We start from the raw sequence: 19,161 nt of genomic DNA on the forward strand, positions 1-19,161 counted from the left end.
CAACCTTCCTTCCGAGGAGTGGCTGGTGGGTTTGAACCGCCAGCCTTCTGGTTAGCAGTCAAGTGCCTTAGGCACTATGCTACCAGAGATATATAGTGAACTAATATTCCCTTCTGTGGTTGACTTACTTCACTCACCATAATGTCCTACAAGTTCATCCACGTGATGCGGTATTTTGCAGATTCTACATTATTTAGTTGCATGGTATTCCGTTGTGTGTATGTACCATAGCTTGCTTAGCCATCATTATTCTGTTGATGGGCACCTAGGTTGTTTCCATCCTTTTGCTATTGTAAATAGTGCTGTGATGAACATGGGTGTGGATACATCTGTTCTTGTCCTGGCTCTCACTTTTTTAGGATATATACCTAGTAATGGGAATGCTGGATCAAATGGTATTTCTACTTTCAGATTTTGAAGGAATCAACATACTGATTTCCACAGTGGTTGTATCATTTTTACCGTCCCACCAGCAGTGTATGAGAGTCCCAATCTCTCCACATCCTTGCCAGTATTTGTTATTTTCTGTCTTGAATTTTGCAATTGGGCAAAGTTCAAAAATTGGGCAAAATTGCTGGGGCAAGATGGTATCTCATTGTTGTTTTCATTTGCATCTCTTTAATGGCTAATGAATGTGAATATTTCTTCATGTGTTTGTTGGACACCTGACTGTCCTCTTTGCTGAAGTGTCTATTCACTTTGCTGAAGTGCCCATTTTTTAATTGGATTGTTTGTCTTTTTTGTTGTTGAGGTGTTGGAGTTTTCTATAAATTTTAGAGATAAGTCCCTTGTCAGTTATGTTGTTGCTGAATATTTTTTCCCGATCCGTAGGTTCTCTTTTTATTCTTTTTGAGAAGTCTTTTGAAGCACACAAAAATTTTATTTTTAGAAGGTCCCATTCATCTAGTTTGTCTTCTGCTGTTTGTGCATTTTGGGTTATGCTTGACAGTCTATTTATGCTGTAAATTAAGGCCCCCAAATTTGCCCCTAGTTTTTCCTTGAGGAATTTTATAATTTTAGGTTTCACATTTAAGTCTTTGATCCATCTGGAGTTAGTTTTTGTGTATGGTGTGAGGTATGGATTTTCTTTCGTTTTTCTTCAAATGGATATTCAGTTTTGCCAGCACCATTTGTTAAAGAGACCATCTCTTCCCCATGTAATGGATTTCAGCTCTTTGTCAAAAGTCTGCTGACCATATGTTGATGGATTGATTTCTGGGTTTTCAGTTCTGTTCCACTGGTCTATGTGTCTGTCATTGTACCAGTATGAAGCTGTCTTGACTACTGTGGCTGTATAGTCAGTTTTGAGATCCAGGAGCATGAGACCTCCTACTTTGTTCTTCTTCTTCAATAGTGCTTTACTTATTCGAGGTCTCTTTCCTTTCCATATAAAATTAGTGATTGCTTTATCCATATCCTTAAAGAATGTTCATGGGATCTAGATTGGGATTGTGTTGAATGTATAGACTGCTTTGGATAGTATTGACATTTTCACTGTGTTCAGTCTTCCTATCCATGAGCATGGTATGTTCTTCCATTTATGTAGACCTCTTATGGTTTCTTGAAGTAGCGTTTTGTAGTTTTCTTTGTACAGTTCTTTTGTGTCTCTAGTGAGATTTATTTCCAAGTATTTTATTTTTTTTGGTAGCTATTGTAAATGGTGTTGATTTCCTTATTTCCTTTTCAGCAATCTCTTTGCTGGTGTAGAAGAATCTAACTGATTATTGTATGTTTATTTTGAGTGCTGCTGAGCCTCTGGTGTTTTCTATATGTAGGATCATATCATGAGCAAATAAGGATGTTTTGCTTCTTCCTTACCAATTTGGATGCCTTTGATATCCCTTTCTTGTCTTATTGCCCTGGCTAGGATTTCCAGTATAATGTTGAAAAGAAGTGGTAATAGAGGGCATCCTTGTCTGGTTCCTGTCTGAAAGGGGAATGGTTTCAGACTCTCTCCATTGAGAATAATGTTGGCTGTTGGTTTTGCATGCATACCCTTTATCATGCTGAGGAATTTCCCTCTGTTCCTGTTTTTCTGAGAGTTTTGATCAGGAACGGGTGTTAGAGTTTATCAAATGCCTTTTCTGCATCAATTGATATGATTATGTGGTTGTTTTTCTTTGTTTTATTTATGTAGTAGATGACGTTGATTGTTTTTGTTATATTGAGCCATCCTTCCATACCTGGTATGAACCCTACTTGCTCATAATGTATTATTTTTTGATATATTGTTGGAATCTATTGGCTAGTGTTTTGTTGCAGTTTTTGCATCTATATTCATGAGGAATATTGGTCTGTATATTTCCTTTTTAGTGATACCTTTGCCTGGTTTTGGATCAAGGTTATGCTTGCTTCATAAAATGAATTAGGGAGGATTCTATCCCTTTTTATGTTCTGGAATAGTTTGAGTAGCATTGGTGTCAGTTCTTCTCTGAATGTTCAGTAAACTTCTCCAGTGAAACCATTTGGGCCAGGGCTTTTTTTTTTGTTGGTGATTTTTTTGTGACCTGTTGCAGTGTAGAAATTACCTGGTATGGCTTTTCTAGCCATAAGTCTTTGTAAACTCTGTGGTGGAATTGGCCATGAGCAACAAGTAGCTCCTGATTGTTAGTTATCCACCTGTGGTATTTCTGTTGGGAACAGCACAAAGTAATTTTCTGGGAGGTTTGTCCTCTCAGGTGTATGGAATTCTGATGTTATGATTGGTTAGTTTGGCCACTCTGCCAGGCTCAAAAGGAGGCCTCCTAGAGGTGGAAGAAATCTCTCTGACTGCTGGTGGAGAAAGACATGCTGCTGAGAGAAATACGTTCTTGAGAGACACATGCTGCTGAGAAAGAGACACTGAGAGACGCACACTGCTGGGAGAGAGACACGCGCTGCTGAGAGAAAGAGACTGAGAAAGACTGTTGGCTGAGAGACTGAGTGTTCCCGAACTTCAATTGTAGCCTGTAGCTTCCCTAATAAACACCATAATCTGTGAGTTCTGTGTGGCCACTGCAGCGAATTATTGAACCCAGACAGAGGTGGTAGGTGCTGCGGGCGGAAAGGTTGGTGTCAGGGCTGGTGAAAAGCCTGGAGGGAGGCAGCATGTCTGGCCTCACCATCCCTTGGGCTGGTGATGGTGATTCTGTCTTCGTCATATCCTGATATTATCCTTTTAATTTCTGTGGTGATGCCCCTCAACTCATTTCTTATTCATGTTCTTTGTAGTCTCTTCCTCTTTTCTTTTGTTAAATTTACCAGTGATTTGCCAATTTTATTAATCTTTTCAGAAAACCAACTTCTAGTCTTGTTTTTTCTATTTCCTTTCTATTTTCTGTTTCATTTATTTATGCCTGAAACTTTTTTATTTCTTCTGGTAACTATGCTTTTATGTATCTTTTGAAAACTTGTCAATTAAGAGTTGTACCTGTCTGTTTTAGAGAACACTTAACCAAAATAGTACATTAGAAGAATCTAAATGATAGGTTTTGGGACATTCTCCTTTCCCTTTTCTCCTTTTTCATTTAGTTATTTAGAAAAAAACTAAGATGAATGATAACTATTTGCTCTAAGTAGGATAATTTACATAAGGTCAAATATGATGTAATAATTTTGACGTACCTTTGCATTCTTAAGGAGCTCTGGTGGCGCAGTGTTTAAGGCATTTGGGTGCTAACCAAAAAGTCGACTATCTGAACCTACCAGCTGTATCTACCAGCCGAACCCACCAGCTGTTCTGTGGGAGAAGGATGAATCAGCTTGCTTCCATAAAGATTTACAGCCTTGGAAACCCAATGGGACAGTTCTGTTCTGTCCTGTAAGGTTGCTATGAGTTGGAATCATCTAGATGGCAGTGGGATGTTTTTTCTTTTGTTTTTCTTCTGAATTCTTAAATATGGATTCAGGCAGCTTAAAGTTGTTTACATAAAATGTACTGTTAATACATGTGAATTAGAGTTGAATAAGGAACACAGTTCTTGATTAACCTTGAGGTTAATTTTCACCCTGCCATTATCAGTCCATTAAAGCCATCTTGGTGTTTTCTTAGTCATTGTTAGAACCTTTTATCTAGTGATGCAAGTTTTGATGACTTCTTGCATTTGTTTTGCTACTCTAAAATATGTAAGTCGTCAAGTTAAACTTTAGCAGGAGAAATTGAGGCTAGGGATTGTTTTTGTTTGTTTCTTTGTCTTAGTCTCTCAAGCAGTGGTTTTCAAGCTTTTTGGTTTAACCAAAAACAATTGCCTTGAAGTTATGCCAATGCATAGTGACTCTATAGGACAGAGTAGAACTGCCCCATAGAGTTTCTAAAACTGTAATCTTTTGGGAACTCTGGTGGTGTAGTGCCTAAGCTATTTGACTACCAACCAGAAGGCTGGAGGTTCAAACTCACCAGCCACTCCTCAGAAGGAAGATTGGGCAATCTACTTCCATAGTGATACTGCCTTGGAAACCCAAGGAGGAGTCACTATCAGTTGGATCTGACTCGATGGCAGTGAGTTTGTTTTTTTTCTTTTTTTTAACTCTTTATGGAAGCTTACTGCCACTTCTTTCTCATACAGAGTGGGTGTTGAGTTTAAACTGACAACCCGTCAGCAGCCAAACACACCACCAGGACTCCTTCTGTGTGTGTGTATGTGATTGTAGCACCCCCTTTAAACTCTTACAAATGTTTGAGGGCCATAATGAGATTTTACTTCTGTGAATATTCTCTGTTGATATTTACAATATTTGAAATTAAAACAAATTTTTAATAATCCATTTTTAAAAAACTATAATTAACCCATTATATATAAGGATAAGCAGAATTTTTTTTTATCTTTTTAATATTGTATTTTTTAATGAAAGAATACACAGCAAAACTGGTTCCCATTCATCAATTTCTACACACAGTGTTCAGTGTGTTGGTTACGTTCTTCAGTTTGTGTCAATATTCTCATGATTTCTATTCTAGTTGTTCCACTCCTATCAATTTAGTCTCACTGTCCACCATCCCACCATACTCGGGACTTTTCCCATATGCTTTAGAGTAACTTTTGTCCATTGGCCTCATGGATAATTTTTTTAAAACACTTTTTGAACAACCTATTTAGTTAAAAGGTGATTTCAAGGTACTGTTTGTGTTCGAGGTTTAAAGAGTATCTCAAGGCAGTAATCTTGGGAATTCCTCCAGTCTCAGTGGGTCTAAAAAGTCTGGCTTCTTTGAGAATTTGAAGTCCCTTCCACAGTTTTTTTTTCTTCCTATTCTATCAAGATCCGTCTATTGTGACCCTGATCAGAATGTTTGGTTATAGTAGCTGGGGACCATCTAGTTCTTCTAGTCTCAAGATAGAGGAGATGGTGGATCATGGAGATCATTAGACTGTAGTCTGGTTCTAAATAACACAGTTAACCAACTCAATCTCAGACATATGTAGAACACCCTACCCCATAACAGCACAGTATATACATTCTTCTCCATCTCACATGGATAGTTCTACAGAATAGAACATATTTTATTCCACCAAGCCTAAATAAGTTCAAAAACATTGAAGTAATACAAAGTATTTTCCCTGATCATAACACTGTAAAGCTAGAAATCGATAACTGAAAATACAAGGGAAAAATTAAAGAAACTGAATAACTCTTTACTTAAAAATGTATCACATAATAGAATAAATTAAAAATTAAAATATTCTTAGAATCAATTGAGAATGAAAACATAACACACTAGAATTTTGGGGACACAGCAAAACAGTGTTCAGAGGAAAATTTATAGCAATAAATACACACATCAAAAAAGAAGAAAGGGCCAAAATCAGTAGCTAACCCTACAACTCAAACAAATAGAAAAGGAGCAGGAAAAGAAGCCCACAATCACCAGAGGAAATAATAAAGATCAGTGCAGAAATAAATGAAAAGAAAACAGAAAAACAATGGAAAGAATCAACAAGACCAATAGGTGGTTGTTTGAAGAGATTAATAGTATCGATTAACCAGTGGCCAACTTGACAAAGTACAAAAAGTACTTGGGGCATCATGTCTTCTGCTGTCCTCTAAATTTGCAAGGTGGGAGGAGGATCCAGAACAACATCAACAGCCCAAGATTCATTTCTATAAGGCAGAGGTTAGACATGCTGGCACCCTATTACCTTTTTGCCAGTTCTTTCACCAACCATTTGTCCCATGGCACTGTTTACTTCTCTGCTGGGTTTGATAACTTGTTGCAGTGGCCACATGGAACTCAAAAATTATGGGATTTATTAGGAAAGCAACAGGTTACAATTTAGGTTTGGGAATGCTCAGGATACAGTTCTTTAAACAGGACAGCCTCCTCTCACCCATGCCCTCAGGCACACCTCTCTTTGGCCCTCGATCACTTTGCCTAGCCCCTGTGTATGTGTGCAAATATTACAGAGCTCTTAGTTCTGCTGATAGGTGTACCCCACTTTGCCAGCAAGCCTCCTACCCAAAGTCACTCAGCTTTCTTGCTCCACAGGCCAGCAAGCCTGCTGCTTTCTCACGCCGGTCTCTTAGCTCTGTTGCCTCTGGTACCACCATCCCTTTGACATCTCAGTGCAAGGATCTTAGGTCTAAGTATGTGGCTCCACTCCCAGCTCCTAATGATGGCAGTGACATCACCCTTTTCTGCCTCTAGGATAGCTCATTCTAAGCCCTGTGTAATGGCAAAACTGACCAGTCCCCACATTAGGGTTCCATATACTTTATTTCCATGGTCCCACCCCTACAAGGTGCCATTACTTTATTTACATTATTAACAAGCTGTTCAATCCCCTTGTTGGGACACAAGCACCTGGCATTTGCTTGGTTCACTCAGTCATCTGGTGGGAGCCACAAAGACCATTACTAGAAGAGCTGTATTAAATAATTAACTGCACCACACAAGAAAAAAAAAAAAAATGAGAAGATGCAAATAACCAAAATAAGAAATGAGATGGGTGACATTACACAGAACCAACTGAGATTAAAAGGATCATAAGAGAATATTATGATTATGAGATTAAAAGGATCATAAGAGAGTATTATGCAGTGAATTTGAAAAAGGGACAAACACCTAGAAACACACTACTTACCTAAACTAATACAATTAGAGGTAGAAAATTTGAACAAACTCATAAGAAAAGAAGAATTTTAAAATGTCATAAAAGAGAAAGAAAAAGAAAAAACTCCCAACAAATAAAAGCTGTGGCCCAAATGGCTTCACTGGAGAATTCTACCCAACATTCCAAGAAGAGTTGACACCAATTCTGTTCACTCTATTCCAGAACAGAAAAGGAAGGAATGCTCCCTAATTCATTCTATGAAGCCAACATAATCCCAATATCAAAGACAGGCAAAGATACCAATAAAAAAGAAAATTATAGACCAATATGGCATAGTGCCTAAGGCAGTTGACTGCTAATAAGAAGGCTGGTGGTTCAAACCCACCAGCCACTCCTCAGAAAGAAGATGGGGCAATCTACTCCCATAGTGATACTGCCTTGGAAAGCCAATGAGGGGTCACTATGAGTCAAAATCTACTCAGTGGAGGTGAGTTTGTTTTTTTTTTTTTTTGGTTATCCCTCATAAAACAACCTCTGATAGCTCTATGGTTAAAGCATTGGGCTGCTAACCAAAAGCATTGGCAGTTTGACCCCAAAAGCCACTCTGTGGGAGAAAAATGAGGCAGTCTGATTCCAGAAAAATTGACAGCCTTGGAAAACCTGTGGGGCAGTTCTACTCTGTCTTACAGGATCACTATGAGTTGAAATCAACTAAGTGGCAGTGGGTTTGGATCCCTCATTAATATAGGCCCCAAAATTCTCAACCAAATTCTAGCCAACAAAATTGAACAGCCTATCAAAACAATAATACATCATGTTGTTGTTGTTGTTATGTGCCGTCAAGTTGGACCCAACTCATAGTGACCCCTCCTTGGGTTTCCAAGGAAGTATCACTGTGAAAGTAGATTGCTCAACCTTCCTTCTGAGGAGTGGCTGGTGGCAGTCAAGTGCCTTAGGCACTACGCTCATAATTAAGTGGAATTCATACCAGGAATGCAAGGGTGGGTCAACATTAGAAACTCAAAGTAACTCACCCCATAAATAAAACAAAGGAAAAGAATCACATGATTATCTCAGTGGATGCAAAAAAGGCACTTCATAAAATCTAACACTCTTTATGATAAAAACTCATAGCAAAATGGGAATAGAAAGAAATTTCTCAATACAGTTAAGGACATACACACAAAATCAATGGCAACAGTATTGACAATGGAGAAAGACTGAGTGTATTCCCCTTGAGAACAGGAGACAAAGATGCCCATTATCACCACTCTTATTCAGTATTGTACTGGAATCCTAACTAGAGCGATAGGGAAATAAAGTTTATCCAAATTGGAAAGGAAGATGTAAAACTATCCTTATTCATAGATGACATGACCTTGTATATAGAAAATCCCAGAGACTCTACATGAAAGATACTAGAAGTAACAGGAGTCAGCAAAGTGGCAGGGTATAAAACCAGCAGATAAAAAATCAATTTGGGTTCTTTTGCACTAACAAAATGATTCTGAAAAGGAAATCAGGAAAACAATACCATTTACAGTAGCCCCCAGAAAGGTAAAGTACATAGGAATAAACCTAACCAGAGACAGAAAAGACTTACATTCCATGCTAATGGATTGGATGACCTAATGGTTTGAAAACATCAGTACTACCAAAAGCCATCTATCAGTATAATACAATTCCGATCCATATCCCAACAACATTCTTTAATGAGGTGAAAAACTAATATCCAACTTTATATGGAGAGGAAGGAGGCCCCAAATAGCTATAGCAATATTGGAGAATGAAGTAGGAAGCCTCACTCTTCCTGTGGTAGTTAAGGTTATGTGTCAGCTTGGCTAGGCGCTAGTTTTTAGTTGCTGCACCACTGGATGTAGTTATTCCCCATGATGAGACTGGTAATCAACTCCATGGTAGAATCTACTGTGAGTAGCTGAGTAGCTACCTTGAGGATGTGGTCTGCTTCTAGTATATAAGAAGATGCTTTGAAAAAGGTCTTTAGCTTTCTGGCACACCTGAATCCTGCATTTGGCCAAAGTCTTCATCTCAGTGGCCTACCATGTTGCCTGCCAATCTTGGGACCGTTTCTTGACTTGAACAAGTTCCATGCCTTGTTGCTTGATGATCTTGGGACTGTGCCATTTTACTTGTCAACCTTGGGTTGGTCAGCCTTGGCACTCAGCAGCTGCCTGTGTTAAGAGACGCCTCCAGCTCCAGTGGGCCAGAAGCAAGAGACAGAGCTGAAGCCAAAAGTCAAGGGCCTTTACTTGGCCCCTAGAGCTAGCACTCTGAACTTGGACTTGTATCCTCCTAAACTGTAAGAGAATAAATCCCTGTTTGTTAAAGTCAGTTACCCATTTGTGGTATTTTCTTTTAGAAAAGGAATAGAGAACCAAAACGCTTTCTAGTCTCAGAATTTACTATGTTGGTTTGTCCCCTCAAGTTAGACCCGACTCATAGTGACCCCTCCTTGGGTTTCCAAGGAGGTATCACCAGGGAAGTAGATTGACCAGCCTTCCTTCCGAGGAGTAGCTGGTGGGTTTGAACCACCAGCCTTCTGGTTAGCAGTCAAGTTGCGTTAGGCACTATGCTACCAGAGCTCCTAGAACTTACTATACAACCATAGTAATCAAAACAGCCTGGTATTGTTTCAGTGACAGACACATACACCAATGGAATAGAATTGAGAATGCAAAAGTTAACCCATACATCTACAGGCAATTGATCTTCAACAAAGGGTCAAAGTCCATTCAATCGAGAAAAAAAAAAAAAACTGTCTCTTTAACAAATGGTGCTGGCAAAACTGTTTATCCATATGCAGAAGAATGAATCAGCATTTATACCTCACACCATGCACAAAAAACCAAGTCAAACTGGATCAAAAAAACTAAATGTAAAGGTTACAGCTACAAAGCTCCTAGAAGATTATCATAGAGTCAAAAGTAGGGAACTTAATTTTCAGCATAAATATCCTATCAAACAAAGCTAAAAATGCACGAATGGCAGAAGATAAATTAGTTAACTGGGATCTCCTGAAAATAAAATACTATGCTCATCAAGAGACTACACCAAGAGAGTAAAAAGAGAACCTACAGACTGGGAAAAAATTGTTGGCAAATGATAAGGGTCTCATTAGGGTCTGATCTCTAAAATATATAGAGAACTTCAACAACTTGACAAAAAGACAATCCATTCAAAAATGGGCAAAGGACATGTGCAGACACTTCACCAAAGAAGACACTCACGTGGCCAACAAATACACTAAAAGATGATTGCTGCCCAAGGGGCAGGGGGGCAACATCTTCTAACCTCCTTCCAAGCAGAAGACAATCACCATCAGTACCCCAAGCCCTGTTCTTAGGAGGCCAGACATGCCGCCACCCTCCAACTCTCTTACTAACCTTGTTACCAGCTGGTCTTCCTGCAGTACCCATGACCTCTCTGCTGAGTTAGATAATTAGCTGCAGTGGCCACACGGAACTCACAGATTATGGGGTTTATTAGGACAGCAACAGGGTACAATTCAAGTTAAGGAATGTGCTCAGCTTCTCTCAGCTCACTGAATAGCCCGTAGTCTCTCTCAGTAGCACTAACAAAATGCTCCTCTCAGCAGTGCATGTCTCTCATGTCCCTTTGTCTCAGCAGTGCATCTCAGCTGGCAGTGAAAGAGTCCCTCTTCCTGCCTCTAAGAGGGCTCTTTTTTGAGCCTGGCAGGGTGGCCAAAACCAACCAATCCCAACATCAGAAGTCTATACACCTTGAGAGAGAGCGAACTTCCCAGAAGATTGCTTCCTGCTGCTCCAACAGAAATAAACCAGGTGGTTTATTTCTTAACCTTAACAATCAGCTACTCATGGCAAAGGGGGAGTTACAAAGACTATGTCTAGAAAAGCCCTATCTTGTAATTTATTACGACTCTATTGCTTCCATTAGCCATTACAAAGATACAAATCAAAACTACAATGAGATACCATCTCACCCATGTAAACATGATGGTGATCAAAAAAAAAAAAAACCAGAAAACATCAAATGCTGGTGAGGGTGTGGGGGGATTGGAACTTTTATACATTGCTGGTGAGATTGTAAAGTGGTATAACCACTATAGAAAATCATACAGTACTTCCTCAAAAAGCTAGAAATAGGAATACTTTATGATCCAGCAATTCCACAACTAAATATATAAAAACTCATTGCTGTTGAGTCGATTCCGTCTCATAGTGACCCCTCCTTTGGTTTCTGAGGCCGTATCTCTATGGAAGTAGATTGCCTTGTTTTCCTTCTGAGGAGTGGCTGGTGGGTTTGAACCACTAGTCTTCTGGTTAGCAGTCAGATGCCTTAGGCACTACACCACCAATCTCCCACTAAGTATATATCCTAGCGATATAAGATCAGTGACATAAATACATAAATATGCACACCTATGTTCATTGCAGCATTATTCACAACAACCTAAATGCACATCAACATATTAATGAATAAACAAATTGTGGTACATACATACAATGGAATACTACATAAAGAATAATGAGGGGTCCACGACATGTCTTACAAAATGGATTAATTTGGAGAACATTATGCTAAGTGAAGTAAGTCAATCAGAAAAAGGCAAATATTGTATGGTCCCACTATTATAAAAAGTCAAGAACAGATATACACACAAAAAGCAAAGTTCTTCGGTGGTTACCAGGGATGGGAGGGAGAAGGCGGAACAATCACTTTATAGATAGTAAACACTTACTACTTTTGTTGATGGGAAAGGCAACCCCAAATATGGGTCAAGTCAGCACAACTTGACCAATGTCAAGTTACATTTAGAAGTACACAAGAAAAGGTACATTAATATGCTATGGTAGTAGGCTATAAAGGTACATAAAATGCTATAACATATACAATTTTGCAACAACAGTAAAATCCACCAAAAAATATGTATATGGTTATATAGATAACATGGATGCATATAGTGTATAGAAAGGCATATATGAGTAAATGCACATGCATGTACAGGTGTATCTGTAAGCATATATGGATACACATATATGTGTGTATTGCATATATATCCACATATGTAACAAACCATGTAGCGGGCACAATTACCAAGGCTTCCTAGACATATCTAAATAACTTGAGGGATTTGTTACTGGGTCAAGAAGCTTAGCACCATAGTTTAACGGGACAACTTGGTCACTTGGCATAACAGTTCACAAAGATAATGTTTTACATGGTAGTTTGTTGAGTAGCATCTGGGGTCTTAAAATATTACGAGCAGCCATCTAAGGTACAACTATTGGTCTCTAGTCATATGGAGCTAAAGAGAATGAAAAAAATCAGAGTCACAAAGAAGAAACCAGTCCAAGGGACTTGTTTAGCCCACACAACCACAGTCTCTTCTAACCTGAGAATGGAAGAATTAGATGGCACCCAGCTACCACTACCAACTGTTCTGACCAAGGACACAACAGATGGTCCTGGATAGAGAAAAATGGAGAACAAAACTCAAATTCATAAAAAAGATCAGACTTACTGGACTGAGGAAGGAACCCCTGAGACTAATGCCCTAAGACACCTTTTTAACCTAAAACTGAAACCACTCCCAGTCACCTTTCGGCCAAACAATAGATTGGGTTATAAAATAAACAGTAATGTGTCCCTGTTAGCTGTATGAAACCAAACAGTTAACATTTACCCAAAAGTATAAAATAGAAGGCAAGGAGGGAAAAAGAAGCTAGATCAATGGATCCAGAATAAACAGAATGAAAATAATGAGAATGCTGACACATTGTACAAATTGTAGCCAATGACACAAAACAGCTTATATGAAAATTGTTCAAAGGGAAAATTTGCTGTGTAAACTTTTGCCTAAAGTACAATAAAAAATAAATGAGTACTCAAGGATTGAGATTGAAAAAGATTAATATCTTTGTATTGCTTCATTAAGAACCTTTTTTTATAATGCATTTTGTTGAAATATAATTTATGTACGGTGAAATATACAAAACTAAAGTGACATGGGTCAATGCATTTGTTTTTGTTTTGTGTTATTCCCTCCCCTCCCTTCCCACCCCTGGCAACCAAGGAAAGTTTCCCACCATATATAAACCTTTTCTTGACCCTCCACAACAACAAACTAATACTCTATTTGTCCTTCTGTGATTGATTTATTTCACTCAGCATAATGTCCTCCAAGTTCATCCATATTATGCAGTGTTTTTCAGACTCTACATTCTTTAGTGCTGCATAGCATTCCATTATGTGTATGTACCATAGTTTGGTCATCCACTCTTCCGCTAATGGACACGTAGGTTGTTTCCATCTCTTTGCTATTGTAAATAGTGCTGCAATGAACATGGATGTGCATATATCTGTTCCTGACCTGACTCTCATCTCTCTAGGATATATACTTAGTAATGGGATTGCTGAGTCAAATGGTATCTCCAATTCCAGCTTTCTAAGGAATCTCCATATTGCTTTCCACAGTGGTTGTATCACTTCACAGTCCCACCAGCAGTGTGTGAGTCCCAATCTCTCCACATCCCTGCCAGCATTTGTTATTTTCTGTCTCGTTGAACCTTGCAATCAATGCTGGGGTGAGGTGGGATCTCATTGTTGTTTTGATTTGCATCTCTCTGATGGTATTAAGAACCTTCTTAAGTGAAACCAAGGAGCTCTGGTGGTGCAGTGGTTAAGGCATTGGGCTGCTAACCAAAATGTCAGTGGTTCAAACCCCCCAGCCACTCCATGGAAGAAAGATGAGGTAGTCTGCTTCTTTAAAGATTGATTGCCTTGGAAACCCAGTGGGGGTCACTGGGAATTGGAATTGACTCGATGCCAGTGGGTTGGGTTTGGTTAAGTGAAACTTTTCTATTTTGTTTTTTTGCCAGTGATGGTGGTGAAGAACATAATCACTGCTACTACAGATTGGTATCACTACCTTGATTCATTCTGAGGAATCAGCAGTTGTATCCAACACCACTTTTGCTTCTTTATGTAAATACTACTAACACACTTCACTGCTGTAGAGTTGGATCCAACTCATAGCGACCCCTCCTTGGGTTCTGAGGTAGTATCACTATGGAAGTAGATTGCCCAACCTTCCTTCCGAGGAGTAGCTGGTGGGTTTGAACCGCCAGCCTTCTGGTTAGCAGGCAAAGGCATATAGCATGTTAATGTTATGATGGAAGTAGTTTTGACTTCACATGTTGTCAGAAGGGACCAGTCCCTGGAGAAGGATATCATGCTTGGTAAAGTAAGATAGATGGTCACCAAAAAAGGAGAAGACCTTCAACGAGATGGGTTGACACAGTAGCTATGAAGATGGGCTGAAGGAACATTGGTGAGGATGGTACAGGACCAAGGCTTGGGCAGTGTTCCGTTTTATTGTACATTGGGTCACTATGAGTCAGAACCGACTCAATAGTGCCTAACAGCAACACCATTTCTGTCTTCTGTTCTAGAGCGTCCTTCGGTTTTGTGCTTTTCTTTTTTCTTCTAAAGTTCCCTTCCTTCTTCTCTGCATCCTTTGTGAGTATTTTATTAGATAAGTCGATAGTACAAATAGGGTAAGTCCTTGTGTGTTTATTAGACTACTCATTGGTTTCAGAAAGACAAAGTTGGAAAAGATGTTTTATGTTTACTTTAGATATGGAGTAATATTAAAACACCATATTACATATACACCATATGTTGTTTGAATTTCAGTAATTGATTCCAATATTTTGACTCTTGTTAGATTCAGAAAATACTCTACTAGAATCCAGAACAATTGAACTGTCAGCTGATGAAGAGGATGGAATACGTCACTCCTCTGAAAGTAAGGATGAGCAGAGTTCATCTTCCAACAACTGTAGCTCTCCAGAAGAAAAAGAGTTTTCATCAGTAGGTTGGTAATTTTTGTAACTTTGATTAATAACTTTTTTTCTAATGTCAGTATTTTCTATACCAGTGTTTCTCAATATTGATGGTATAACAAACTCTACTGAAGTAAAGGGCAAGTAAATTGTTACTATTGATTGTCCAAATATCAAAATTAACTGTTCATGTCAACTGTATAAAGTAACTGCAAATGAAATAAAAAGGTAAGCTGGTAGTTCCTCATCTCTCTAGAATAGAGGGACATAACCTAGTGTCTAAACATTGGTACAGCTCAACTGACATTTATTCATGTGGGACAAACTGCAGGATTTTAGAGGTTTATTTTATTGTGCTCCAGTTATAGACTGTTTCTCACTCTATATTCCTGAATGCCCATAGGGCGGTAATAAAGGTAGTCCCCAACCTATGACTGGGTTTCATTCTGACAGCTTCATTGTAAGTTGGCTCTGATTTAAGTCAAATACCTCGATTTTTTTTTTGTAATTTTCATTATAATTGCCTTCTCTTATCAATATCTTTATAAATCTGATCTTTATTTGTCTTTGGGCATTAAAATCATTACATATAAACTTAGAGTTGTATTTTAATACATAATACGTAAAAAAATATAAACATTTACTCTGACAGTGAAGAAGAGTTGGACAGTGTTGGCATTTTGTCAGTTGCAGTAATAACTCCGCTTGTAAAAGGTTCTGAGTCATCTAGATTATCCCTGGGGATGAGGATGGTGTTTCTAATCAGAAAATTAGAATTAATTGTTATATGAACCTTTTCTTTTTTTCTTCATATGTTTCATGGTAACATCTCACTGCTTCCTGAGTATGCCTTTTGACTTTAGCAAAGCGATCAGTGTTTAGATCCATGTTTTCAAGCAGTGGAAGCCCCCGATTTAGTTGAGAAAAAACTCCAACCAATTCTTTCACTGTAAAATTTTTTGACAACTTCTCTCCTTTCTCTTCCTCATTATGTCTTTCTTGTTTAGCATTTCTTTCCTCTTCAAAATCCATTCAGTGTTAAGCTGTTAATTCCCCTTTTTTGTGATCTGTTCCACATCAGCAATACCAAGTTCTAAATTCATCTTCCTTGCCATGTGGATGATTTCCCTCTCCTCTCTTTTATTGTATTATCCTGATCATATTCTTGGAGTCTGTTCATAGTAACCAAAAGTGTGTTCATATAATGCGGCAGTTTTTTCCATTTCCCCTGCATGCATTTTCTTGTAACTTCCTCCCAGGAAGATGCAGTGTTCCAGATTCACTGAATATTGTTAAGGGCAGTTTATTGTACCTCAAATATGTCCCAAGTCGGGAACTACCTATTCCTCTTTCTTTGTAATTTAGACTCATATGTCACTCTGGTGGTGTAGTGGTTAAGGCATTTGGCTGCTACCCAAAAGGTCAGTGCTTTGAACCCACCAGTCACTCCATGGAAGAAAGATAGGGCAGTCTGCTTCCATAAAGATTTACAGCCTTGGAAACCCAGTGGGGGACACTGTGAGTTGGAATCAACTCAATGGCATGAGTTTAGTTTTGTTTTGCTTTTGTCATCAGATCATCTAACCTCTGCACTTCTCTCTTACTGAGGTATTCCATACTTAACCTTCTCCACATCCTTACCCTGACCATCTCAGAGCTTCTGGAATGAGAAATAGCTAACCCTCAACCAAAAGTCAGCAACAGCCCCTGATGAGTAAAAGAGTTAAACGATAGACTGGATTGTTTTTAGTATATTTTCTGATACTTCTCTAGGTTTTATTCATTTCTCTAAATTATATGCAATCTCTGTCAATTTAATTACTTCCTTTATTGATACAGCTTTTGTGCTATTTATTTGTGCATGTATTATTGATAACATGCATGTATCAAAGTAGTAAAAAAAAAAAAAGTTGGAAAAATGGTGCATTTTCTTTGTTTAAATATGAAGAATATTTATTTTTGTTGGCATTTGGTTTTCAGTGTCCCCTTTGTTTCATTCAGTTAGGATCCCTGATGCAGCCTTCATTAAGGCAGCCCGCAGAAAACGTGAACTGGCCAGGGCCCAAGATGACTACATTTCTTTGGATGTAAAACAGACCTCCAACATCTCTGATACAAAGAAAAACAGTGATGAAGATACTGAGAGTGAGCCTGATGACCATGAAGAAAGAATATCATTTACCCCAAAGCCTCAAACACTTCGACAAAGAATGACTGAAGAAACAAGTATGTATTTATTTATCAGTACATAAAGTTAAGGCATTTTCATTAGAATACCATATTGTAAGAAAATTCCTATAAAAGTATAGATTAGTGTCATATGGTAAAGCTGTGTTGATGTTGATTTTTATTTCATATCAATTTGGTCCAGTGACCTTAAGGCCCCTAAAAGCCATATCTGTGCATGTGTGTAATGTGGTTTACTATTGCCTATTTGACAAGTTAAAAAAACAAAAATTGTAGTCTTATTTTTCAAACTTTGAAAACCACCATTGTCATCTTATAAAGATTTTTTAAATATAGAAGCATTTACAGATATTTTAGTTGTGTGTTAAAATGCTCCCTACTCAGCTAAAAAAAAAAAAATCCTTAATTCTGAACTATTTCACATTTCTCATCTATAAGCAATAATAAACATTTTACTAAGATTTTTGTCACTTCAAAGAATATTTTTTCAGAATGAGAATGTTATTTCCTTATAACACAGAAATTATTATTTATAAATGTTTGGATTTAGAGTTCATTAATAAGCAAAATCAATTCATTCTTTCTAAGTGTTTTCCATGAACAGATATGTATTGCTTAATGTCCACTCAGAAAACATTTGACCACATATATGTCCATTGTCCCATAAGGTTTTGTTGAACAAAGCTCTCCTTTTGTTTATTATTTCCCCCTGATAGTTTTAAAGATCCCATACTCAGACTCTTGCAACACTGGACAGGTGTGATAACAGCCACATGAGGCAGAGGACGTGAATCAGGGCATGGGCTCGTGCTTTGTCTACTGGGTGGGTGGGCAGGGCTAGGCATGCTCTGCTCCCTCTCCTCTGGTTTCCCCTTGCTTCATTCCTGTTGCCCACTGCTGCTGCCCATTCCTCCAGGTTTTGCTAGCAGTGGTGGCAGCAGCAGTAGCAACAGTAAGGACAGATGGAAGTACTGTCATACAGTTTTAATATGGTGGTGGCACAAAGTCCCAATTACATTGCTCCCTATTTCACAGAATGTATCATGGACATTAAGTGACACATACTTACATAGGGCTGCATTGTTTTGAATGGAACAGTTTGGTTATAAGAGTATAGATACTGGAGCCAGATCACTGGGTTTAAGTCCCAGCTTCATTATAGCTCTCAGACAAGTTATTTAACCTCCTAGTTCCTGAATTTCCTCATTTTATAAATGAGGGTGATATAGTGCCTTTTCTTCAGGATTGTTGAGAAGGATAAGTTCATGCCTAGAAAGTGCTGCTAAACCTGCATCTTAAAAGCCCCCAAAATATAATCTGCTGCTAATGGAATAAAAAATTATAGAATGTTTATACATGAATTTCTTTTTTTTTTTTTTGGTAGCAACCAGAAGTGAAGAAAGTCAAGATGATGAAAATCAAGATATTTGGGAACAGCAGCAAATGAGGAAAGCAGTTAAAATCATAGGGGTAATAGTTTTTTATACCATATCATTGGTTTCCTGTGGCTGCCATAACAAATAGTTTCATCGCAGGTTCCCAAACTTTCTCATTCATGGAGCCCTAGTGTCTTGCTAGTTTTATCCTTGTCCCCCTAGGCCGAAAGAAATTCAATTTATTAAATGTTAGGTCCAAGGACTTTAATAAAATTTATGTTCTAACAACGTAGTGGCCGTTCAGGTAAAATAATACAGATAGTTAAAAAAATAATAATAACCATAGTTATTTACAAATGGAATGTGTGTACTTGTTGAGCACTAGAATCACATTGGATTATGCCAGCCTTATTTCCTATATTCTGATTTTTTTAATAATACTTGCTTTTTATCATAGCATCTACCAAAAGCTCAGCTTTACAGTATGACTTAATCGAAAGAAATGTGGTAAATCTAATATTGTAACTTAGAACTAATAGCCCTAGAAGTCCAACAGGTGTTGAGTATTACTGTATCCCAAAAAATATTTAAAATATCCCACAGTACCCTTTGAGTTCATGGAAATCTTTGGCACACAGTTTGGGAACCATACTGTTCATATAATTTTAATTCATATTTCTATACTTGACATACTCCTTTTTTTTTTACACAGTTAGAATAACAACT

General features: G+C 38.1%; 1 protein-coding gene across 1 annotated transcript in view; it reads left to right on the forward strand.

Annotated features, from left to right (window-relative positions):
• GCFC2 (GC-rich sequence DNA-binding factor 2) overlaps positions 1 to 19,161 on the forward strand; it is a 59,485-nt gene that overhangs the window by 1,180 nt on the left and 39,144 nt on the right. The window contains exons 2-4 of the mRNA XM_042783117.1: positions 14,755 to 14,904; positions 16,874 to 17,098; positions 18,444 to 18,529. Of these exons, the coding sequence (XP_042639051.1) occupies positions 14,755 to 14,904; positions 16,874 to 17,098; positions 18,444 to 18,529 (461 nt within the window). The remainder of the gene's footprint in view (positions 1 to 14,754; positions 14,905 to 16,873; positions 17,099 to 18,443; positions 18,530 to 19,161) is intronic.

This window comes from Orycteropus afer, unplaced genomic scaffold (assembly GCF_000298275.1).
Source record: "Orycteropus afer afer isolate SDZICR_OR568_19922 unplaced genomic scaffold, OryAfe1.0 scaffold00687, whole genome shotgun sequence".
NCBI classification, from domain to species: Eukaryota; Metazoa; Chordata; class Mammalia; order Tubulidentata; family Orycteropodidae; genus Orycteropus; species Orycteropus afer.